Source organism: Netta rufina, assembly GCF_964035555.1.
Source record: "Netta rufina genome assembly, chromosome: 3".
NCBI lineage: Eukaryota > Metazoa > Chordata > Aves > Anseriformes > Anatidae > Netta > Netta rufina.
The window spans coordinates 57,750,881-57,776,600 of record NC_140125.1 but is presented as its reverse complement, the minus strand read 5'-3'; the positions used below and the strand labels follow the sequence as shown (position 1 = coordinate 57,776,600).

The 25,720-nt window shown below is 39.5% G+C and overlaps 1 protein-coding gene across 1 annotated transcript in view; it reads left to right on the top strand.

The window, feature by feature from the left end:
- Positions 1-23,887, top strand: part of PHACTR2 (phosphatase and actin regulator 2) — an 80,683-nt gene extending 56,796 nt beyond the window's left edge. The window contains exons 6-12 of the mRNA XM_084283548.1: positions 416-615; positions 2,363-2,519; positions 5,022-5,077; positions 10,815-10,876; positions 11,995-12,132; positions 14,384-14,460; positions 18,635-23,887. Of these exons, the coding sequence (XP_084139674.1) occupies positions 416-615; positions 2,363-2,519; positions 5,022-5,077; positions 10,815-10,876; positions 11,995-12,132; positions 14,384-14,460; positions 18,635-18,650 (706 nt within the window). The 3' untranslated portion in view covers positions 18,651-23,887. The remainder of the gene's footprint in view (positions 1-415; positions 616-2,362; positions 2,520-5,021; positions 5,078-10,814; positions 10,877-11,994; positions 12,133-14,383; positions 14,461-18,634) is intronic.
- The last annotated feature ends 1,833 nt before the right edge of the window (positions 23,888-25,720 follow it).

The following is a 25,720-nucleotide window of genomic DNA, read 5'->3' as shown; positions in this document are numbered from 1 at the left end:
CAGTAAATAGAGTCAGGCTTCCAGAAGAGGAAGCTTTGCAATCCTGCCTGCTCTCTGACTGAGTCCTCTCACCCCCAACTTTATGAGCTGTTTCTCTCCTCTCATTAGCTTTTATGTAGCTGGTACTATCCCACAAGAAATAAACAAGAACAACGATGTTTCTGTACAGACTTTGCAGCTCATCTTTTTAGACTGTTTGCATCTTTCTTCTTGACACGCTTATCCATAGACAGATATGTACACCCATGCACATATATATACATTGCATATGTTTTACCTACATACAGTTTTAGAGAAAGAAGTTAGTTTGAGCAGCAGAACTTTTATTTTCATGCTTGCTTATGCAGGCTCTCTCCCATTCATGTTCTCTACTGCTTGTGTTAATGTGACACTGTGTCTGCTTATGAATTCATAGCCTGGCTACCAAGGATGACCAAGAAGCAGAGGCACCTGACCAGACCCACTCTGAACCACTGGAGGAGGCATCTGATGCTGCTGCCCCTCCTGAGAGTGAAAGCAGCAGAGAGAGCCACAGCAGCGACTCGGACTCTGACGGGCCGATCCTGTACACAGATGATGACGATGACGACGATGATGATAATGCTAGTGCTGAAAGTAAGCCCCTAACAAGAAGAGGATGCTGGGGAGGGGTGGCCATCTTACGGTATATCTAACATCCAGTTGTCCTGGGCTGGCTCAGGGAGCCTGCTTAGCTGCTGTGGTTGCCAGATTGCTAACTGGAGCTCGCTGGTTGCATGCAGTCCATGATTCCTACGCCCAATGAGTTGTTGTGTAGATGACCCCACTAAGCTGTGGCCTGCAAGAGAGCAAAGACTTTGGGACAGAGCTGCAAGCAGGCCTATCAGTCTGTGGGTGATTCTCTTCCAGGATGTGGTGCTACTGCAGGGCATCCCACCAACACGTTGCAGTCCACCCTTTGCACATTACATTATGTGACCATGCCTGACCCCTGTTTAGCAAAGTAAAGAGAGGAGAATATGGCTGCATGGCATGGTTTTAGATGATGTAGTGTTGTACCTTGTGGTGAATGAGAAATGAGTATCCTTCTCCCTTCCCAGACAATTGTGATCAAAAACCTGCTGGGCCCCAAATCAAGCATTGCATAGTTGGGAGTGGAGGTGGAAGTAGTGGGTTCAGGAGAACAGGGTAGGACAAGGCCTCCACGTTAGGGCATCAGCCCTAAGTTTTATTGATCGGGGCTTGCCCATGTAATGAATCTTTACCGTTAAAGCACCAGTGTGGCTTTGAACTGACTTGCACTAGAGATCTTGTGGGAATGAGGTGACTGGGGAAGTTGCTACATGGCAACCCAAATGCTACATGAGCCCCCAAATGGCTCAGCATCATGTAGCCACCATTCCAGGCTGCTGCTTACAGCGGAGCACACCTGCCTCCAAGAGGACCGGCTCTCACTGGACAGTCCTCAGCAGCTTCTGGAAAGTCCTGCAGGAGATCCAAGGGCAAGGCACATAACAGCATGAACACTGGTGCAGCAGAAGGTGAAGTGCCAGATAGCTTGAGACACTGAAGTCTTCTGCAGTTCTCCCTTTGGTCTGAATACCATCCAAAGTGGTAGCAACTAAAAATTCATCAATTCAGACAGCAGCAGTGTCTTAATAAGAAGTGAAGTGGGAGCCTGTGACCTTAACAAACTGTCATACATCATAAAATTCTGTCATCATAGGACATAGGTAGCCCTCTCGGTCAGAATAATGAAAGACAAGGGAAGTTGTTCCACAGCTGGCTGATGCTAACACAGGCAAGATGGTGTGTCTGTTTTCCCTACTGTATCTGCTTTATGGGTGAAGAGATTGCTTCAGTGCCTAGGGCATCCTGCCTAGAATACTTTACAAGTTCTCAGAGAGTTTTTCATTTTATTCAACTTTTTTTTTTTTTTTTAACAATTTAAAGATGAAAGCAATATACAAGAAATAAGTAGCATTACATTGGGACTAAAAAGAAAAGAATGAGAAAGATGAGAGAACAAGACTTTGTTCTCATTTTCATTTAAAGATTAAGAAGAAAGCAGCATTTTGCTAACAGTACTAAGTAGATAAATAAATCAACCTGTAACGTATCAGACTTCAAAGACACATAAATGTAAATTTGTCCTTGTAAAGCTCCTCTGTCATTTAGGCTGTTAGCTTTTTCATGCAAGTCTTCCAACTTTTTATTGTTGTGAGCTGAGTTGAAACTATTTCCCTTTTGATGTTAATTAAAATTCTTCTCCTGCATGTTGGAACAAGGCTGCTTTGGGGAGGTATTAAAGTCCTTACTCAGAGTTTGTGTTTGTAACCTAAGCATGAATGAACTAAATTTACCCTCCTCTTCCTTTCCTCAGGCTCTTTGGCAAGTAAAATTCGTCGTAGGGATACTCTTGCTATCAAACTTGGCAACAGACCATCTAAGAAAGAATTAGAAGACAAAAACATCTTGCAGTGCACATCTGAAGAGGAGAGGCAGGAAATCAGACATCAGATTGGAACAAAGCTAGTGAGGTATTAGTTGCAGTGTAAATGTGTTTTTACTGGGTGGAGGTGGAGGAAGATGGTGAATAACATTAGGTTCATATTTTAAATTCAGCCCAATATGCAGTGCACGATCTTCATGGTAAAACTGTCTGGAAAAATTAAAATTAAAATTGTATTTTAATTTCTCACAAAACTTTAAAATGTCCATCTTAGATTTTTGTTCTGCAGGAGACAAACCTAGAGCTTCAGGGGCTGTTTGTTTGTTTGTTTTTTGGTTTTGTTTGTTTTTGTTTGATTGTTTGTTTTATATAGGAATAAAAATGACTCCAGAACAATTGGTGCCATGGTTCAAGCATTTCCTCATGCTGGTTAGCAAGGACTTGAACTTATGTGTCCCCCTCTTAGTCAAGAGTTATAGTTTCAGACACACAAAGTATGCCTGTGCATGTTCTTCCCTTATGTTCCTTCCCACCCTTCTCCTGTTCTCTAAATGATTAATTATTCATGTACTGGTTCCAACAGAAGAAATAAATAGAGACTGACTGCAGATCAGTAGTGTGCTCACCTCTGAGCATGTCTTTCTCATGCTCCTAACTGCTGTGGGACATACATTACTTTCTGCTCCTGAACTTGAGAACATTGCGTTAAAAAATTTTTCAAGTAAATAAAAAAAAGTTTTCACTTTTATTTTTACAAACCTTAAAAAAAATCATCCAAAGTGTTAATTTTCTTTTTTAAAGTCTCTGAGAACAGACCACAATACATGTGGATTTTCCCAGGCCTGTCATTGTTTCTCTTGTGCTCAGCAATGTAGCTCAGGCAGGCTTGGAGGATGTCCTGTGTTTGTTAGATTTCCAGATACTGGGCAGTACAGCCAGTGCTACTCCAGTACAGAAGCCCAGCAGCCCGGGCCCAGCACTTAGCACATGTGCTGAGGTGCTCTGTGAATTGCATGGCTAGCTAAATAATTTATTTCATTCCCTAACTGTGAGAGGCATACATCTTTTTTGTAGAGCCCAAAGGTCATTTTTCTCCTGCTAATAAAGAAGCCTGGTTGTTATCAGTGCTTTCCTAACCAAATTCCAGCTCTGGTAATCACATCCTGCCTATCTGTATTCCCCCTGGGGCTTACAGTGAACAAGCTGCTCTTTGATTCCTGCCCTCAGCTCTCCTGCCTGGCATTGCCAGTTCTGCCAGGCTGGCACCCTCACCACACAGTCATAAAATAGATGTGTAAAGCTTATGGTGCCTGGTACAATGCCAGGTGCAATACCTGTGCTGAGAGGTTTGAAATCACAACTGAGTTTATGGCATCTTCTTTTAAAATTCCCAATGTCGTGGTCAGCACCTAAGAGCAGAGATCTGGTGGAAAAGTATCTGAAGGCAGTGGAAGTCCTGTTCCCACAGCCCAGTGAGTGCTGGGTCAGGAACTTCCTGCAGCATGGGCTTGCTCACTCCTTTCAAACCTCCTCACAATCCGAAAATCACATGAACACAATGGAAATTTTGTACGTAATGAGACCTGGAGCTGTTAAAAAAAAAATAGAAGGTCTGCTACTGAAGCAGTTCATTACCAGAAATGATCCCCCCAATAGTGTAACTGGAAACCAGTCTCTTCATAACAGTGTTTTTTCTACATTCCTTACCAGAAAGTCCCTGTTTAAATCAAAACTCAGCTCTGCAGTCTCATTTGATGGCCACAAGCACACTCCACACCATCCTCTTTGTCTCCAGGTGTCACAGAAATGCTAAGGGTTGTTGGAATCAGGTGGCTTTCATGAGGCCACAAATGGTCTGTAGTGAGCTAGGAGGATTGCTGGGCAGAGGGGATTTCCAACTGTTAAGACATTTGCAACATCAGTTTTACTGCTGAAATTTTTCTTGCTCCTTTTCTCAAGCAAACATGTGAACTTGTTTATTAAACACAAAGACAACATCCACCACGTTCTGTACTATATAGACCAGAAAATGAATATCTCAGATATTTCTTAAATGGTCATTTTTATATATAAGTAACTAAATAAAATCAAGTGTTGATAGAAACTCCATAATTTCAATGTGCTTGCAAATTGATGAGGAATGCTCCGCTTATGTTTTGTTAAAACAAAATAAAACAAAACAAAACACACACGATTTGCATTCAAAACACCTGAGAATAATCTTATGCTTGCACAGCTTATCATAATTGTGATACCTGGGGACAAAAAAGGTTTATGAACTCTTTCATAAAATTATACCTCTAAATGAGGAATTTAAATTTGCTGGTACAATTTCTGTAATATTGTGCAAGTATCACTTATGTGTTCAAGTGGTGAGAATATAAATGTTAAAATAAATGCCCAGTCAGTAGTGAGGTTACATGCCCAGGTATTATAACTACATGTGGAAATTGTCTGTGGTTGAATACCTCAACTGGAAATGAATAGCTTTATAAGAATGGCTATGTAAGACATCTTTTAAGCTGCTTTACAAATCATCAGGTGTTATTTAGATCTGGTTTAAAATCAGTCACCTACTTTGTTCTTACAGGAGACTTAGCCAGAGGCCTACAACTGAAGAGCTAGAACAAAGAAATATCCTAAAGCGTAAGTATTTTATTCAGGTTTAAGTTAATACTTAGAAAGTGATCACAGCATATTTTGGATTCATATGGTGGCCTGGTCCTTGTTACTCTAGTGTTAGATCCATAATTGGAGAGTAATTATGTTCTTTAAAATCACAAGTCAACACTAGACTTATATGCTAACCTGTAGCTGTGAAAAATGCATATATTCAAGATGCTGCATTTTTCTTGTCACAATCCCACTTCTTGAAACCAGTCACAAAGCCCAGAAATGAATTAGATACCCCTTAGAAGTAGTTCAAGGCTGGTTAAACTTCCACCTATTTTTTCTGAGAAGGAAGAGGGAATATCAGTAGGAGTTAGAGGTGGGATACAAGGACAGAGTTTGGAAAGTGAACTAAGAAGAAAGGTGAAGTATTTAGAGGAAAGGGGACAGGCATATGCCAACTGCTTCAGCATGTTGGTCCTTACATCCATTTCTGAAATAAATGTATTTATTTGTCTTGTGTATTGAAACTTGGATAGTACATTCCTATTTAATATCTTTCTGATGATTTAATCATTCTTCAGTATCCCTGTAGAAAAATTTAAGTCTGTGATTCAAATAGGGGTAGATCTTTGGAAAACTAGATGTTTACATTCTATACTTACTTTCCAATTTAGTTATGCTGTTTTTGTTTTTAGGCTGGTAAACTCTTTAGAACACACATTTTTTGTCTTTATGAATCTTTTTATAATATAGATATTATCTAATCATGCACTGTAACAATTGCCATGCCCAGCTCCAGCTAGCCCTGTATTCTTTCTGCAGGAGAGGCTAGTAGTTGATGAAGAAATAAACAATACAAACATTTACAAGGAAGAAAATGCACTTGGAAGTGTTTCACACATAGCAACAAATCTCAGAACTCATCTATTCTATGTGTGTGTGTATATATAGATATATATATATAAATTTCTATACTTGATGTAGCTGAAAGAGCAGTTATAATGCAGTTGTTTCCAACAATTTTTCAAAAACTATGGAGTTCGTCTGTGTAACCCTGTCACACAGCATGCCAAGGGAAGAAAAGCTAATAGGCTGTTTTCCTGACAAAGTCTACGGACTGATCACTGTCACCTGTTCAGGCCAGCAGATCAAGGAGGAATAAGAATTACTGGCTTTAGGGCAACTATCTGCGCTAATAAAATCATTTTGCTGCTGTGCAAGCTCTTCAAAGTCAAATAGTGTCATGCCTTATTGAAAAGGGGAAGCTACTGTTTCTGCATTATGGTGCACAAGTTCAAGGGACTCCTGTCCAATCCATAATGTGAATGAGCTTTCTAAGGGCATAATTTCTTAACCTGTACATTGCATAGTCATAATAAAGATAAAATGGGAAATACAGAAGTATTTTACGTGACAAGCAGCTCACGCTGAACTAGGTGAGAAAGGTAATTCCAAAACATCTTTGGTGATTCAGGATATGGACACTGAGGTGAGAACAGCAGCTGGGCTTCTTATGCTCTCTGTCTAGCTAATCTCTAGATAACTGATCTACCAACATATTTATAGTGTATTTAGTATCGCCTTTGCCACTGTTTATTCTGGTCACTGATTTTGCAATAAGTAGCTCAAGACTGGAAAGCAGTTAATAGATTTCTACTCCTGTTTCAGCTTGTTTACTTGATGTTTTTGGCAGCAAACCATGCTTTGCACTCAATACCTCTTCGCTGTTCCTCTGTAGCCAGCCATCCTTCCCTGCTGCTTCCCTGTGTCTGGCTTAATGGTGCAAGGGAGAGCAAAAATAAGTGCTGAAACACAGGCGTATAAGTGGAAAATAAATAAATAAAAGCAGAACCACTGACAAGCAGATGTAGAATACACAACTGCTTTTTGCTCATCACAGAGATATAAAATATTTCAAGTTAATCTCTAAAAAGCAAAGCAAACACAAGAAAAGACAGTGTTTGTGATGACAGTCTGACTCAGAGCCCTTCGAGTGTGCAAGTTTTCTCTCAGCTCTAAAACCTGCATATCATTTATCAAAATTATGGCATTCCCTTCCTGTGGATCATTCAGAAATGTTTACATCTCTTAAATGCCTTTGTTGTTGTAGGCAACTTTTGTGAATAAGTTGGGATTCCTTTCATAAAGTTTCCTTCCTCCTTTTTAAGTATTGCGTGGGGAAAATTATTGCTTGTATGTAAACTGCAACCAAGGAAAAGTATTGTTTTGAGTAATATTTATCAGACTTTGAGGTTACATTAAGTGGTAAAGGTCCAAATGTTTATTTCAGGATTAAGTTCAGCCCAAATCTTTCAAGAGGTTCAGAAAAAGTCTGAATGTTTTCTGTATTTCCATTTAAAATGAGGAAATCTGTGTTGCAAGATTTGTTTTGATAATATTACCAGATAAACCAGTTGCTGAAAATCCTGTAACTGAGTAAAACTGCAAAACATTGCAGGCTGCTTTGTGTAAAAACAATTTGGGTAAAACTATCTGAATTTTTGAGTCTTCCCACACTAAAACAGAGTTATGATAGCTGAAGAGTCCACTCAAAGGAATAGATAGAGCCTTGTGGTTTTAGTGCAGACAGGTTTCTTGTGTACTGGCTCTGAGCTGGTAGTATTTATAGTATTGTATTATTGAAAAAAACAAAAAACAAACAAAAAAAAAAAAAAAAACACTTTATTCTTCCAGGAATTTTAGATTAAGATAATTGTATTTTTTTCTGTATCTGTAAAGGATAGTGAACTTTTTGTCCGGTGCACCTGCACACTTGCCAGTACTGGCTTTGAGAAAGCAGTGTTTAGCCCTTGGTGCTAGTTAGGGAATATTAATGATTGTCTTTTCTTGTAAAACCGGGAAAGAGAAGCCGCTTTCTGTGTTCCACAGCATTCCAAGAGGGAGGCGCTTTGTTTGTCTTTTCTTTTTCTTTCCTCAGCAAGCCCACAGAGAAGTCTAAACATAGCTAATCCCCACAGGGACACAATGGAAAGTTCAGTTTCATGCTCCTGGAGTGCTTTCTGGTCAAGAGCAGAACAGTCCTCGGGCAGAGCAAATCCTCTCTTCTCTTCCCCCCTTCTGCTGTGAAGCAGATGTCCTGCAGAAACAGAAGTTGACAGGATTTAATGAGGCAGACGTTGCAGGAGCGATAACATATAGATGCCAGGGAAGCCGTTTATTCTACTTTGACCACTGGGCTTTTTAACCGGAGACCGTGATACTAAATAAAATGGTTTCAGCTGGGAGTCAAGTGCCCATTTGACCTGTGTGCTGCTGTGCCTCCCAGGAGCTGCAGTCAGGGAAGGAGGAAAGGCACAGCTTGCTGGGACCTGACCAGAGAGTGCTGCAAGCAAAAGGCAATTGCTCAGCTGGTCCTTTGCCAGTGCGGCTCCGCAGCAGTTTGAGGAGGGGACTTGGAGCTGGGAACACACTGTTTATGTTTTCCTTCTCCACATCCTACAGATCAGATCTGCTTTTAAGGTGGAATGCAGTCAGAAAGGTGTTTCAGTGTGTTAATGTGTTTCTGTTTGGGCAAGTCAGTCAGTTCATACCTGCAGCTGGAACAGCCTCTGGGTGGGATTGTCCATGACACCTGAAGGAGAAGGAGCACAAGGCCCATTATTTTTAGCTCAATGCATCTTCTTAAATCACTGTGGCAACTTTCAAAACTTTACAAGACAAAAAAAATGCATTATAGGTGTTATTCTTAGTAAGAATTTGTGTCAGGGCAGTGTTTCTGTTGTGCTCAGCAGTCTGGAGAGATGCAATAAGTGCTTTAGGTACAAGGGAGAGTGGTCAGTGCCAGGAACTAGCGGCCTTTGGCCTAACAGCACGTTCAGAATATAAACAGCAGCCACCAGATTTCAGTCCCTTTACTTCAGCTCTTGAGTTTTCTTTCTAGAAGTAAGTCAATTTGAATATGTAACTGTGTGTGTATATCCACTGATGTGCATTATCCAGTTGCATCTTTTTTGCTACTGGAGAATTTCTATGAGGTAATACTGAAGTGACTCAGTTCCTGAAGGGGCAAAAATTTGTATGTCAAACAAATTCCAGATAAATGGAACCCCAGATTAATAATTTGTGCTTAAGTACTGTGCATTGAGTTGCTTAAACAAAACCCTACAGATGACTTACCTGTCCTAAAAAAGCTAGAGAGCTTTTGATTTTGTTAGGTGAAGATGTCATAAAAAGAGTTCTTATCTAAAGTCAAATCCTTAAATATACACAATTTATTTATTACTAGGTATGTCAGTAATAATAATAATAAAGTTTAAGTAAATTTATCTTTAACTCTCAATTTTTTCAGTTTACTCAGTTACAGATCCTTACAGATCCATTTCTTCATGATTTAAGAGAAAAGCTATTAATAGACCATGAATTATGTTCACATTTCAGTATCAATAAAAGCACCATCAACAATAGATACAACCTAATTCTCACTGCAAGCCCTTGCAATTGCATCTTGCTAATAGAAATCTGGGGTTGGTGTTGGGATCTTCTCCCAGAACAGTTCTTGGGCTGGTTCTTGTTACTGTCTTTTTTTTTTTTTTTTTTTTTTAAAGTCACTTGTCCTTCTTTCCACTGTATTATTCTTACATGAGAGCAATGAAATGTGCAAGTGCTGTTAGGTGACGTGTCACCTAACACGTGTCCAGTGTACCAGCCATAACATGGAACCTTTTTGCAGCTAGGTTGCCTGTAGTAACACTGCAGGCTGGCCATAGCAGACAGAGTGTTGAACAACACTGGAATTTAAAAGTGCCTTTTCGCCTATGCAGGTTGGCTGCATCCACAATAGACAAATGAGCTTTATAGTTAGCCTTGAACTACAGCTTGGAATCCATAACCACCAACCTTGAATAAAACAGGATCTGAATTCTAAAAATATTTCTAGGTGGTATATTTCAGCCACATTGAAGTTAAGCTTGCATGTAACTATGAGGTGGATCAATAAATTAGATAATATTCTTCAGAACACACATCAAATTAAAAAAATGCTGAGTCCTTATGAATGTGCCCTTTTAAGTGTTCTTGTCAGTGGCACTCAAGAAATCAATTTTGGTTTGCTCAGAAATTTATTAATAGCACATTTCAGTTTTGTTCCCAAGTACATTGAGAAAATGCATGTGCAATTTTGTGTTGTACCCATTCAGGGCACAGAAGTTACACATTGCATTTGGTTTAGCTAGTGGACCTTAACCAAGAATATCTGAGTAATGAATCATATACATTCATTATAAAGTCAGAAAAAATGTTAAAGTAACAAAAGTAATTTGCACTAACAGCTGGCATTAAAAAGAATTGTCATTGCTTCATTCCATTCTGTAGCAGTAGAGGACACTTGGCTGATTCAGATACTCAGAGCAAAGTTTTTTCTCTGACCCTTATGGATAATTAGACTCTTAGTCAAGAGATGGCATGTTGGAAGTAAAAGTAATAGTGATTTTAATACTAGGATGAGTAATTGAAACATTAGACAGCTCTTTCAGAGTACCTCTCTCGTACTGTTACACAGAAGCCTTCTCATTGCTACGTTCCTGACTCATCCTGGTGACTCGAGGTATCTACAGAACTGGGGGGAAACGAGGATAGGGAAAAGAAATGAGAGCACACAAAATCAAAAAGTAGAGAATACGTGTAGAATCACCCCAAAATATGAGCAAGCATGAGCCAAGATTTGAAGTCCTGAAGCTTTAAACCAAGAGAATTAAGTATGTGAAGTTATAATACGTAAATATTCACTGCTTTTTATCTCTTCCAAAAACAGAGAAGAATGAAGAAGAGGAACAGGAAGCCAAAAGAGAAATAAAACGTAGACTCAGTAGAAAGGTGATGATGTGTTTTTTGTTTGTTTGTTTGTTTTGTTTTGTATTGTGTATTGGTGCGCATAGGATTATTTTTTTGTAAGATTCAAAAATCCAGTGTATATACATTAATGCAAATATGCGTTAGTCATGTCCTCGTATTAGAAATCCATTTAAAAGGCAGTACCAGCCAAATCCTTCTAGGAAGAAACCCCATTCCTTCCAGTTTCCTCTACCTCAAAAAAAAAAGCATACAGTCTGCCCATGCTTAATATTTGTCCATGTAAGCAGGGGGAAGAAATGATCTGGGCGTTTCCTCTGAGCATGACCACCACTGTCACATATGTTCAAGGGCAGCCACACCTATAGATCCACTCTTCCCTTGGGCAGCAGAGAGGGCAGCACAGCAGTGTGTGCCCATTCCTTCACCCTTCTCCTGGCCACATCAGCAGGCTTGCCTGCTCCAGATGAGATTGTGCTCATTGTCCCTGCGAAATAAAAATAATAAATAAATAAACAAAACAAAACAGTGATGTGCTATTCTAGCTTGGGGGTGTCATTGTGGGAGAGGATGGGAAAGATTTTTGTATGTCTCCTTTGTCTGTCCTTCTCTGCAAAAATAGTTACAGTATTTTTTTCCTTAATGTGATTGTCTTTAGCTGATTAAAATGAATGTTGTTTGAGGTGACTGGAACCCTGTGGCTGGGCATCATAATGACTAAGATAGAATGCCTGACCACCAGATGTTATTTTATTTTATTTTTTAGTTGGGCAGGTCCCTCCATATCAGGCTTATTTTCTGTATTATAGTTGAACATAGCAGAGAGTGTAATCGTTAATGCAGACCTATCATCTAGTGGGGTAAACAGAGTGCCATTTGCAAAGTCACAATTAATATTCCAGGGATAACTGTCAAGATTCTCTGTGACCTGTCTGACAAAGACTATTTTTATAATTGAAGAAATTAGGTTATGCTGCTCCCCCATTCCCATGCAGTGCTCCCATGGTGGTGCCTTTTTTTAGACACCTGAAAGTGACCCTATTTAGAAACATCATTAAAGTTCTCTAGAGATTACATCATACCCTCAGCTTTTATTTTATTATGTCTTATTAAGTGTACTATTTTCTGTCTCCCGCTTACAGCTCAGCCTGAGGCCTACAGTGGCCGAACTTCAAGCAAGGCGAATCCTGCGATTTAATGAGTACGTGGAGGTCACAGATTCTCCGGATTATGATCGTCGTGCAGACAAGCCTTGGGCCAGGTTAACTCCCGCAGACAAGGCAAGGGGCAGATTTAGATTATAATTAAATTCTTACATCTTTCATTTTTGGTTCGTTCCTCTGATCTGCGATTTCTTGGTGCAAACATCATGTGCGGCATCTGCTGGAGGCAGCAAAATTGACATGGTGCTGTGCATTTACTGCTTGCAGCTAAGAAAACTCACTCAGGTGCCCGTTAAGGGTGTGTTTGCCAGCATTTTTACAACAGAGCAGGCCAGAATTTCTTGCACTTTTAACGCCTTGCTAAGCCAAGTACATGCTGTTGGCAAAGATAGCCATGATCATTGGAGTTCAGGCAAAGTTTCTGCATGCAGAAGCCTGCATCAATATCACCAAGAGTTGTTTTTGCCATCCATTCAAGTGTAAAAGGTAGAAGCTGTTCCTTCTTTCTAAGCATTCTTGGCCATAACTATCAAACTTAGATAATTCTACGTAGGCAGCAGTCCTTGGAAAGTTTGCTCCAAACATACTGCAATTAATAGTTCCTCTGCCTAACTACAAGGAATGGGACAAATTATGTTATGATTCCCCTTTTAAAGGATAAATCAGTCAAAGATTGCCATAAAATATTTTCCATTTTCCTCCTACACCACTTCATAAAAGGAAAGTTTTATATGTTAGATTTACATTTCAAAAAGTTCTGACCCTTTTAGTACTGGATTTGAAACAACTTTTATGGAAATCCTATGACATGTGCTTGGTATGAGAAGTTATGTGTGCAAGAATCCCTTGTCTTTTAGATGAGGACTGTGAGGCACTGATTTTATTTCAGCTTGTATTTTAGCATTAATGACAGCTCATCTGATATTCAAGGGAGAATCTCATAGCAAGTCAAGGTGGAGACATTAAAAATGTATGTAAAGATGTTTCAAGATGTTGGTTCTGGGAGGTACTGAGCTCTCTCTAGTCCTTATATACTCTGTGGGAGGTTAGAGCACCCAGCACCTCCACTTTCACTGAGGTCCACCTTCCCAGAAAACCTGGGTAGCTTCACTAGAACAAGGAGGGGAGTTTCCTGTCTACTCTAGGGTGATGGGTTTTAATCTCAGTTCATTTTGTAAGGAACAGATGTCCATGGCTGCTTCTGATCCCTGTGCTCATTGGCCTCAGCAGAAAGGCAAAGACCCTGGGTTGCCTGGAAACTCCTTTGCCCTTTTCTCCCAAGGAATTCATTTTTCTAATTCCAGTGGGAGCAGAAGATAGTACTGTAACAATATTATGGAACTGGAGCTCTGGTGGTTTTGCTGCTGATTTGGTGCTCAGAAATGACACTCTCTTTCCTAGTTATTGCAGCAGCCTCGTGTAAGCATGCTGCTGTGGCTAAACAGAACCATACCCTGCTTAAAATGAAATTTCTCATTTATGAGACCCCAGTCTGGTGATGCTGTAATTTTATCATACTCTGTGTCTGTTCTGCATTGAAAGGCTTGCATGCCAGATGAGATTTCTTTAGGGATTAATGAAATGATACTGTTTTTATTTAAAATGGGGAAAGAAAAGAGGGAGCAAAAATAAACTGGCATTTCATTTAGCAGTGAAGGTAGGAAATCATTTGTAATAGAAACAAAGACCTTCCCAATATACATTAGAATTTTTCAGAAATTATATGTATTACCTAATGAAGTAAATTGCTTATTATTCTTCTAATGTAAGCAACAAGAACTGGCATTTGTAAAGCGCACTAAATTTCTGCTGTTCTTTAGTATTTGCCAACTGAAAACACAAGCCTGAAATGTTCAAATATTTCGTGCAATTTTTCATAAAATTAATCAAGCCAAGTGGCCAATTCCCACTTAAAAAGTGCTATTCATCTTGCATCCCTGAAGTCCTGTCTCCAAGTGGGAGATACAAGGATCCTGCTGTTTGTACAATTGTCATGCAGGAACTGTGACTCATTGGCTCCTCTGGAGCTTTGCATGGAGATTCAGTCCCCTTGCAGGTGCATACTCAACAGGTGACTGTTAAGGTAACAGAGTCCCTTCTCCTTTTTTTCATCTGTGCCAAGTGCCATATTGCAGTGAGAGGTTGGCTTGCCCACTGCAGTAGATTTTGTCTTTCTTTGTCGTTGTTTGATGCTTTGGTTTTCTTTGTAAGGTACTGCCACAAATAATTGTAAGTGGAAAGAAGTCATTCATGTTTATGATCAGAAAGGTGTGAGAGCTACCAGAGTAGGGCTAGCTTCCTCTCAGACTCTGTACTTTCCTTACAATTCATGTTTCTTATGGTTGAATATATATTTATTGTTTAACAGGCAGCAATAAGGAAAGAACTGAATGAATTTAAAAGCACAGAAATGGAAGTACATGAGGAAAGTCGGCAATTTACCAGGTGGGTGAATCCATCTTTTTGCGTAAGTCAGAGAGATGACAGCTGCCATCTGCCTTTCTACAGGTCCTCTGCAGTTGTCTCATAACTAGTTCCATCAACACATTCCTGCCATGAGTCTCCTTGAATTTTCCAGCTGAATTCCACTGCTGATTCTGGTGGGATGCTCAGTATTGCTGATGCAGTCCCTGAAGTTGGTAGGGCAGTGAAGGTAACAGCAGTGGATTAGTTGCTAAATGGAGAAAGATTGGGAAACCTACACAATAACAGATTGAAAGGACTCAGCTTTTCTCCCAGATGAATTTATCAATACTCAAGCACAAAAAAGGGTCTTCCAGAAGTACTGCCTTGGTGATGGAAGTATGCATTTTTGCAGATATGTTTGGTAAGTGAAAACTAGATGATGTGTTGAACTTCAGAGAAGTCTAAAATATTATGGGGAGCTTCCTATGAGTCATGTAGACTCCTGACAGCAGTTTCTGTGAAACAAGGCAGACTCTAATTTTCTTTGTTTGTTGCTTGTAATATTTTAATCAGGACTTGTTTCATTCTATGTCTTAGATAACACCAAGATGTTGTTTGAAGCATTATTGTTTAAAGAGCTCTTAAGTGTCCATAGTTTTTAGTAGGACTTCAAAACTGGCAGAGTTATTCCTGGGAGGAGAGAGGTGCTTCCTGCCATCTCCATGGCATCTGTTCATATCTTTTGAAATTATAAAGGTTGAAAACTGACACCAGCAAGCAGAACTTGCTGTTAGGATCAACCAACATTGCAAACATAGTATTACTATTTTCACTTTCACAAAGAGTTAGCAGATACAGCTGGCCTAGACTAGGTCTCACTATTTCAGTCAAATTTAAAATCCTAGGAGGTGAGTGTGAATCCTGTAATTAAAGAGAATATCAAAATTAAAATTCACAACGAGAAATGGGTGTTTGGTGATTTCTGGCATTTCCTAATTTAGAGCTTGGTTTCACAACTTTACTGATCTTTTTTCACCAAAAAAAATGTTTTTTTAAGTAATAATATATACACACTTCCATGTAGATATAATATGAAAAAAATAATTTTCAAAAAATAAAACACTTTCACAGAGAGCAAAACTAAGCCAGGAGATGAAAAAAGAGGCAGGGTTTTAATGAAGTGTCACATTCTGACAATTAGAAAATGTCCTTTTGGATTTGGATATGGATTTCTATATTCTCATTTGGCTTCTGGGGGTCATTATCTTTTCAGGTAGTAGGAACTGTATCTTCTTCAGAACGATAGCAGTAGTAGTTAAAAAAAAAAATAGACTTCACAAGTGAAAAAAGGAAAATGAGCAGGAATAGAAATCTTTCTGTGTGCTGAGAGAGATGAAGTGCAACCTCTTGCTGAAGTTGTTTGATTTTCTGAGTTGCACTGCAGTATAGGAGAATAAGTGTGGATATGCATGAGTCACACAAAAAGAATCAGATACTTTTTCACTAGAATTGAAAACAGTTGAGACTGGTTACAGTTGTATTCTTGAAAGCTGAACCAAAAATCTCAGGGATTTTTTAAGTGAAAACTTTTTTTGAGGAGGGCCTTGAAAAATAGAGTCAAAAATAGGCATGGCCAGATTGTGATAAATACAGCCAATGAATCTGTAGGGTCCTGGAGGAATTTCAACCTGAGGGAGATCAGATTCTCCTTGCTCCCTCCCTACCCTTTATTTTCACTGGATGTGTTGTGGAGCCACTGTACAAAACTCTAAATAGAGTCACACTAGGAAAAGCCCATTAAGGTAGTTAAATTAATGCAGATGTTTTAAGTCAGTTGCAGTTTTGAACATATAGAGCTTCAGTTTCCTCCTGGACCTCTTATTAAAAATTATGTAGTTCACAATTATATTTGTATTGATGCAACAATAAAGTGATTTGTTTATGAAAACAGTAGACAAAAGTCTCCAGCCAGAGAAGAAGTCAGTCTTTTTTTAAAAAAAAAAAAAATGTTTTGAAGGATGATGACTGAGATAATGCAACCTTGCATGTGCAGCAGGTTAACAAATGTTTATTTGTGAAGTTCTGTGATAGAATGAGACAAAAATAAAGCTTCTTACTAAACAAAAATGTCTTACAACATACAATTAATTAATCGGTATAAGAAGCTCTATTATTATAGTCACTATTCACAGTATCTTTGAATTGTTCAAATTTGATGTTAAACTTGGGAAAGAAAAGCCACTGTTTTTCATTTTTCATGATTTACTGTAATGACTGTCAGTGGAATGGTTTTTCTACTAGTAATTTAGATTGATTCCTTCTGTTATTTTGTAACACAATCCAAGAAACCGAGTTTCTAAAAATACAGGAATAAACAAAAGTTTGGGAAGAGGACATTAGCAGATGTTTATAAAATGCTTCTAATGGAAATACTATATATAGTCCAATATATTGTTGTTCTACACAAATACAAAAACCCTGAGTCTTTTTTGCAATGCACTGTACCCTCACGTAGCAGATGAGCTGCATCCTTGTGAATGTCAGCTTTTGTGTGCATCTCCTGTATTTGGAAACTGCATCTCTGTATTGTGCTGTACCACATCGCTGAGATCATGTGGGGCTTGTTTTCTTTTTTCTGGATCTGTTAGGAGAAAATGTGTTAAAAATTTTCATAAAGCCTTTCAAGTAGGCTCCCAACTTATTCTAGAAAAGATTGGTGACACCCTTTGTGCAACCCACGTCTCTCTGTCCTTCATACAGTGATGTACAGGCCTTACCTAAAACTCTTAAAAAAAACAGCAAGGTATGTTTGGGTCTTTATCTGCCACAGCTGGCAAAAATAGGAAGAAGGCATTTGCAGTGCTATAAAATCTGTTTCTTCCTTAAAAATAAATAAATAAATAATTTTAAAAAATATTTTGTTAGCCTTATTTGGCAGAAGGATTGAAATACTAAAAGTTAAGTTTTATGGCTCAGCAAGGCTTTTCTGATTTACTGACAGTATCTCCAAATAGTACGTGCAATGTGACTCAGGCTGTGCTGGTAGACAAAGCGGACTGGAAGCTCTTCTCCAGCCCTAAGGCCAGCAGGTTTGGCATGGCTTGAATTCCTGGGGCTAACCTCTTCCCCACCACCACCAGGCAAGTTGTCGTGGTGTCCTCCAATGTCCAGTCTGCCCCTTGGCCTGCGCTCACCCCGCCATGCCGAGGCAGCGTCTGGAAGAGTGGTGGTTAACGCAAGCAAAGCTGTGCTAGGGACCATGGTAACAGGTGAATCACAGAAACACAAAGTTGGAAAGGACCTACAAGATCATCTAGTCCAACTGTCTTCCTATCACCAATACTACCCACTAAGCTACTAAATCATATCTTGTAGCTACTAAATCATATCTTGAAGCACCTCATCCAGGTGCTTCTTGAACACCACGAGGGATGGTGACCCCACCACCTCCCTGGGCAGGGAGGCTGTAGCGAGGTAGGGGTTGGTTTGTTCTCCCACGTGCCTGGTGACAGGACGAGGGGGAATGGGCTTAAGTTGAGCCAGGGGAGTTTTAGGTTAGATGTTAGGAAGAACTTCTTTACTGAAAGGGTTGTGAGGCATTGGAACAGGCTGCCCAGGGAAGTGGTGGAGTCACCATCCCTGGAAGTCTTCAAAAGATGTTTAGATGTAGAGCTTAGGGATATGGTTTAGTGGGGACTGCTAGCGTTAGGTCAGAGGTTGGACTCGATGATCTTGAGGTCTCTTCCAACCTAGAAATTCTGTGATTCTGTGTGATTCTGACCACTCTGAGAGAAAAAGCTTTTCCTGATATCCAAACTAAACCTTCCCTGGCACAACTTGTGGCCATTCCCTCTAGTCCTATCATTAGTTATCTGAGAGAAGAGGCTAACCCCCTCCTCATCACAATCTCCCTTCAGGAAGTTGTAGAGTGTAGTCAGCTCTCCCCTGAGCCTCCTCTTCTCCAGACTAAACACCCCCAGTTCCCTCAGCCGCTCCTCACAGGACTTGTGGTCCAGAACCCTCACCAGTTTTGTTGTCCTTCTCTGGACACACTCCAAGTTCTCGATATCCTTCTTGTAGTGATGGGCCCAAAACTGAAGTACTTGAGGTGCGGCCTCAAGTATGATATGGACAGACATACTCTGGTTCCTGAGCCTCACCGTAGCCCTGTGTCGGCTGCAGCAATATAATTCTGAATGGTTTATCATTTCAGGTTTCATCGTCCATAATTGTTCGACCACATCCCATGTTTCATGTAACAATTTTCTTTGGGGAAATCATTGCGTCCTGAAGACCCGAGATTGCACTGGAACTTGACTGAGTGTGAGCATGTCTTGCAGCTTGCCCTGAGGTTAATGAAGGATATGGCCCTTGTCTTTATCAATGAACAAATGATTTGACTAGGAGCAGAACCCATATGAAGTGTTTGTTTTAACAAAGATACATCTTGATGCTAAGACAGAGCGTAGTCCTGTGGCCACCCCACAGAGAGACGTTGATGGCCTTTTTCCTCGGAGCTTGACAAGTCAGGAAGAGCAGAAGACAATCGCTTGAGAGCCTGCGGCCAAGAACTCATCAGAGCTTGTGGCATTGTGACTGAGGGTAACTCACAGGGGAGTGTGAAAAGGACTGGGAGAGCTGGGGGAGAGACTTCCCTTGTCAGTCAGCAGAGAGCAGCGGGGTGGGTGGCACTGCATAGGGATGCACTTGGCCAGTGGGAGGAATCATTTAAAAGAAAAAACAAAAAGAAAAAGGAGAGTATGAGCAGCTGTGCATGTAGTTTTTAGTGGCCACAGCCTGTCTGAGAAAGACAGAAAGCCACAAGTCCTCATGTCATCAGTACTTTAGTGAAGAACTGTAATTTTCTCTGGTGCCAGTAAATACAGTTGCCAGAAATTAGTCCTATTATAACTCAGATGTCTTTTTTAAAATCCTGATGAGCATGCTTCAAGAAAATACATTGAATGTTCATACAGAACAAGTCATATATTTTTCATTTTTTAATGTTGATGTGCTCTGGATCCTCGGAAATACGTAAACAGGATTCGAAGGACAAAGGACACGCGACACTATGAATGCAATGAAGCGATTCGTGTTTAGAAACACTCCTTTCCACCTGTCATTTGTCATTCAAACCAGAGGGATCGCTATCTTCTGCACCTATGGCAGGCAGTAGTGGCAGCTTCAACATCACGCTAGCGTGAGTCTGAACTTAGAATTGGAACGGGGCACAGAAGTCCTTACTGGCAGGTTTGAGCAGTGGTTGCTGATGTGATGTTTTACATGTAAGAACCTTTGCACTGCTTTTAGGAAGGACTCGCGGGGGAATCTGTGTCTTCAGCCCGCGGTCTTGTGAAAGCTAACCGAAAATCCTTAGAGCATCTGCGGCCTGTTGTTGCTCAGTGTGAAGAATGCTTCCTAGACCCATAATTTTTTATACTATCTTGAAATTGTGTATGTGAAGACAGTGCTATTCAAATTAAGTGGTATGGAGTGTGAAAGGCAATACATGCTTTTTGTAAGTTGGCACAAAAGCCTATTAAAAAGCCTGTGGCATTGTTTACACTAAGGAATTCTCTGTCATATATTAGCACTTATTTATCCTTTGAATTAATGTACACAACATTTGGGGGGGGAGGGTTCCTGGAATTCACATATGCATACATTTAATGCAGTATTACAGTATATATGCTATTTATCCTTTCTAATGTGTGTACATATTACAATTTATTTTTGTCTTTTATGTGCCCTGTTTAGTTTTTTAATTATGAAGTGTAAGTATTTCTTTTTCAGGCAATAAAAGGTCTGTGTAGATGTGATTCTTACCTCAGAACCTGCAGTAGATTCTTGTGGAATGTTTTTACGTTATAGAATTGACGGTTTTGTTGTTTTAGATGTCAGCCTAAAGGCAGGAAGGCAATTTAGTTGCTTTAATTAGATCTCCCTCTTTCCTGATATTTACAGCAAGATCAGGTTTGCATAAATGTGGTGGATTATTTTAGTAAAGAGCACTTGAAGTAACAGGAGAGTGCTTTCCAACAGCTGGCATCCCATTATTTTTAAATGATTTGACAAACCTTTAAAAAAAACACAACAGATTTATATAACTATTAGGATTGCTTCCATCTGAGTAAAAATCCAATGACGTACAACCCAAAAATATCAATAACCAAATAAAATAGCCATCTACATGCTTGTAGCAAAGAAGAGGGATGAGCACCTTCCTTTTTTAATGGAATCAATGAGAGGCATTAGGATTCCATTTGCAGAAAAGAGTTCAACTTCTGCGTGTCCCATCATTTTATAAATATAGAAACACCACTTTGACATCAAGGAAGCAGTGAAAATGTATTCTTTGGCACTAAATTATACAGAAATGATCAGGGCATTAGAGTGAAGGTTTGTCAGCAATTCTGGTAGAATCCTTATTCTTATTTTTAGAATTTGAAGACCAAACTTAAAAGCTTACACTAGCACTTAATAAATAATTCTCCTGCCTAAGGCTTCTTTTTTTTGTTGCCAAATTTGGAAGTGTGTGTCCAAAATCCTATAAAGGTCTACTATGTTGACTTTTAAGTATAAAACACAATACTTCAAAGAAAACAAGTTGGAACAATTAAGTAGACATCAGTGCTGCCTTAATTACTTTCAAACATTTGGAAGGAGCCAAGATACACAAGGCAGAAAGATAGCTGGGGTACAGACCAATCGCTTTGGCCAAGGTCAGGTCAGACCATATCAGCTTGACAAAAGGTAGCTATTTCACTGACATGCCAGGGTATGCAAGAAGCAGTGCATACAACAGTGAACTAACATTTGTTAGGCTACTAGGATGAAGTGAACCAAGTGACACTGCAAGAAGACATTCCTCCACACCAAACCAGGAACATGGACAGCAAGAAACATGCCACCTTCTCATTTCAGAACTAAGACACAGCAATGAGGATACAACTTCTGGCACAGGCTTTCTCAAGCTGTGTTTTGCCATAAGGCATGAGGATACATAGGTGAGGCATCACTTAGGCTATCCTCCTCCTGGTTTCTTTTTTTTTTATTAAAACAACAACAACAAAGTATTCACTACAAGCCACTGCTACAGGCAGGGTACTAGCCTGGCTGGAGATGCTGAGTTATCCTTTATTTCTCATGTAATTTCTTAATACTTCCATGATAAATAATCAGATGCATTCTTTGGCCCATGGTTCAGCCAATTACTTAAGCAAATGTACATGTATGTAACTGGACAAAAAGAGTTGCCTTTATTGGGACCTTTGTAAAAAATGTAGTATATATGCAGAATCAGAACTATAAACTATCCATTGTGTATTGTACTCATGCACAGGCTTAGAATTGTACATATTATTTTTGTATTCTAAATATCAACTGGCAGGACAGCAACAGATGTAAAATGTTACCCGTGCAATAAAAAGTAAGATTTTGGTATGTCACTATGAAGCACTATGAAGTTTGCTTTACCTTATTGATCTACCTAAAGCAGAGCTTCTGCTGTATCTTCTGGTCCTCTGAATTGATGATTTTAAACATCTTCAAGTTGCTACAACAGCCTGTTGGAAAGAACATGTAATGTAACTAACTCTCCATGATGCTGCATGCCTGTCAGCAGGGAAAAATCAGGACAAGTTCCGAGAAACTCCTGAGTGAGCAATCCTTGTGGAAAAAAATCAGAAGATGTAGAAAGGGCAAAGAAAAAAACAGCACTTCTCATGCAACAAGTAGTACCATTGAGCTGGCTAAAAGAGATCAACATGTTAATTTTTACGAGGTTGGACGGTTCATTTAAATGTCATCCAAAACCTGTGAGAAATCTTATGCACATACTTATGTTCCACAAAGTCAGATATGAACTCAGATGTCTACACCCACACAAGAGAAAACGAGTGGCCTGAAATTGTGTTTTCTGAACCAACCCTCTGGGTCATGTTTATTGGCGTGATCGTGCATTGCAGCTGTAGGTGTAGGGGAATGGATACTTAGGCGAATCCTAATTTGTTCTTCACAAAACCAGTTGAAATGATTCTAGGATGCCTGTCTGCTTTCAGGTAGTATGAAAGTCCTTATATTTAGTCCTTATAATTGAAATATATTATTTCAAATGAAAAACAGAGTATTTGAAGTTCCTCGGAATGTGATAAATGTGTAGAGTCAAGAAGTAGGGAAAAAAAAAAAAAAAAAAAAAAAAAAAAGGTAAATGCCAGTGATTATTTAAGCTAAAAACCATTTCAAGCCATGGTTTGAAATGATGTAGGACCAGGAGCTGTGTCTCTTCCAAATCACTGAATGTATTCACAGCCACTTGCCAGTCTGCAAGGCTGCATTTATTTGCTGGATTTATCATTTGCCTACAGCTCTGCCTGCTCCTTGCTGCAGGGTGGTACTTCGGGCAGCTCTCTGCCTGGTTATAAATATGGCCTGAGCCCCAATTTTGTATCATAACAGAACAGATGATTAAAACATCATGTCTAATCAGGCCAGGCTGGGATGTGGCAGCCTGGGTGCCCACAGCCCGCACCCCAGGGACCCCCAGCAGCTGAGCACTGCTGGTGTCCAAAGTAGGGATGAGAGCCCTTCTCCTCACGTGCATGCTAATGCTTTCATTGTAACATAAACCAAGCTCAAAGCCTACATTTGCATTAAGTTGCCAGGTATACCAGGACTATGACATTTACTGCTTTCACATCATAATTTTTTATTTGTATCTCATGGAGTTAAGACCTGTGCCGCTGCTGTGAACTAAAATAAAGATGTACTCAGGGTGAAAAACAGAATAAACTTGCCTCCTGCCTTTAGGAGCTCTCACATTTAACTCTGTTATTGTTGCTATCTGTATTTTTATTGTACAAAGCTCAGTGCAATATTCACTGCTGGGACCTAGCTTTTGATAGACAACAAAAACAAAAGCAATTCTGAAAGTTTTTATTAGGTTGATACTAAAATATTTCAAGGGTCAAATAAAAAGAAAAGTAAATTCCCCAGAACACATCAAAGTTTCTATTTAACAGGCACCTGGAAAAAATATGGAAGTGTATCTATATAGAAAAAGGGAGGAACAGAGTAAAAACATTTCACTGTAATGTTTTGACAGATTTCTATTTATTAACTTTAATGATTAATGAGGTCTTGTTTCATTTTGTCAGTGTTCCCATCTCGTTTCAGGATTTTAATGGAAATAGAGCTCATACGAACTAGATACGCCATTTCACCAATATTTCATTGTTTTCTAGAAGCTAAATATTGCATTGGATAGGAACAAAGAAATTAATGGTATTCTCTGTATCTCCTTGTTCAATCATTAATTCTTTATATAAAAAGCCTTGCAATACTATGTCAAATTTAACCATATTTGAGCATTGTTATAGTAAAATGTTTCTAAACATATCTTCTCTTCCTTTCACTACTTTGTGTGGTGGTATATTGATTTGTAAACTTGTATAAATTTTGGAATTAAAGAAATACTGTGTTTTGGACAATTATTTTAGCTGTTATGATTTTAAACAAAACTAAAAGATGTCAATGGATTGTCTCAACAGGCATCTGGATGATTTGGGGTGGGAAGGGTGTGGAGGTGGCTCAAGTTTATGTCCCTTTCCATTTTTTTATAGAGCAATTGCTTGAAGAGAAGAAAGAATAGAATAGAATAGAATAGAATAGAATAGAATAGAATAGAATAGAATAGAATAGAATAGAATAGAATAGAATAGTTCAGTTGGAAAGGACCTACAAAGACTATCACATCCAACTGCTTTACTCTGTAAAGCAGTATTAATATGCCATGTTTCATAGACCCACACTTACCTTAAAAAAAGAGCTTTCAGGAACCTCTGTTTTCTGTGGCAGAGCTGCTGCTGATGGCCAGGCCCAGGGCACTGCTCAGTACTGAGCACCCTTGATCCCTCAATTCTCACTCCAGCCTGCGAGGGCACCTCTGAGAGGTGATGCCAGTCCAAGGGCTGGGTGACCCATCCACTGCAGGTGCTGGTGGCTCAGCTCCAGCAGGGTCTTTGGAAGTTCTGGTAAAGCCAGGAGGTTCTTACATGCTGAATTTACTGTGAGGAGGATTGTGGCTACAATTGCCTGAGATGAAATTTTGATCGTACTGCCTTTTCATGGGAAGTCATCAGAACTAGTATTTTGCAGCATGTAATGGAGACTGTCACCTACCAACAGGCATCGGGCCAGTTCTTTAATGTTTTTATTAATATGAATAATAATAGAAACAAACTGTGCTCAAAGTAATTTGCTTGAGTTTCACTAGGTGCTCCCATTTACAAGTAAAATAAAGCAAACAAAATTCCTGACTTCATTCCCCACTGCTCATCACGCTGGATAGTTATTGATGACTATAAAAAATGTACCTGGCCTTTTGAAATGTACTTTCCACATGTTCAATGACTTTCAGAAGATGGGAGGCTATGGAGAATCAATACCCCCAAACTTTTCAGCTTATGCAGAGGGTGTTTTAAATAAGAATTATAAAATTAATGCATTTACTTATATTTTAGCTCTTTGACTTAAAGTGATTGAATATGGTAATTCTAAAGAAGTGGCTGGTCTGATACTGCATTTTAGACAGGTGTATGGATATTTGTGAATGTAAATAACTGGAAATGTTACAAATCATAGCTGCTTCTTGGGGTTTTATCTGTACAGTAGTATATACCTATAAACACATACACACATACACACAAATATATTCCAATAATGTTATCTGAAAAATAGAATATGTACTATCTTTTTTTGTACATGACATAGACTATGCTTCTTTTATGGTGTTTTTATTTCACAAGCAAAAAAATATGTGCTGCCTAGTTGTACAGTACTGTGGGATACTCTGCTGTGCACAGCTCCAAGTGCCTTAGACAAGCTCTTTGATTTATAGAGATATATGAATGAATATAAGTAAATATAAAATGAAGCAAATTACCTCAATAAAATTGTTCAGAAAATCTTTACAGAAAACATTTCTGTTCTTGAATCTTCTGGCAAGCACATGGGTATGTGTAATGGGAGTTACATTCAGAGAGCAGTTCCTCGCTGGGAAGCAATCTCCAGAGGTGGAATTAAAAGTTACATGGAAATGAAATGAAAGGAAGTCCCTGAAACCTTCCTCTACATGTTGGGAGTCCTTCAGGCTTCTGGCAGCTCTGTTGTGGGCAGTGTACTCAGGGCCCTTGGTGGGCTGCCAGCGGGGCGCGGGGCTCCGCACCACCACCACCCCCGCTCCGCACCACTCCGAATAGGTGCGGCGGGGGCGGGGCCTGAGTACTAAGCCACGCCCCCG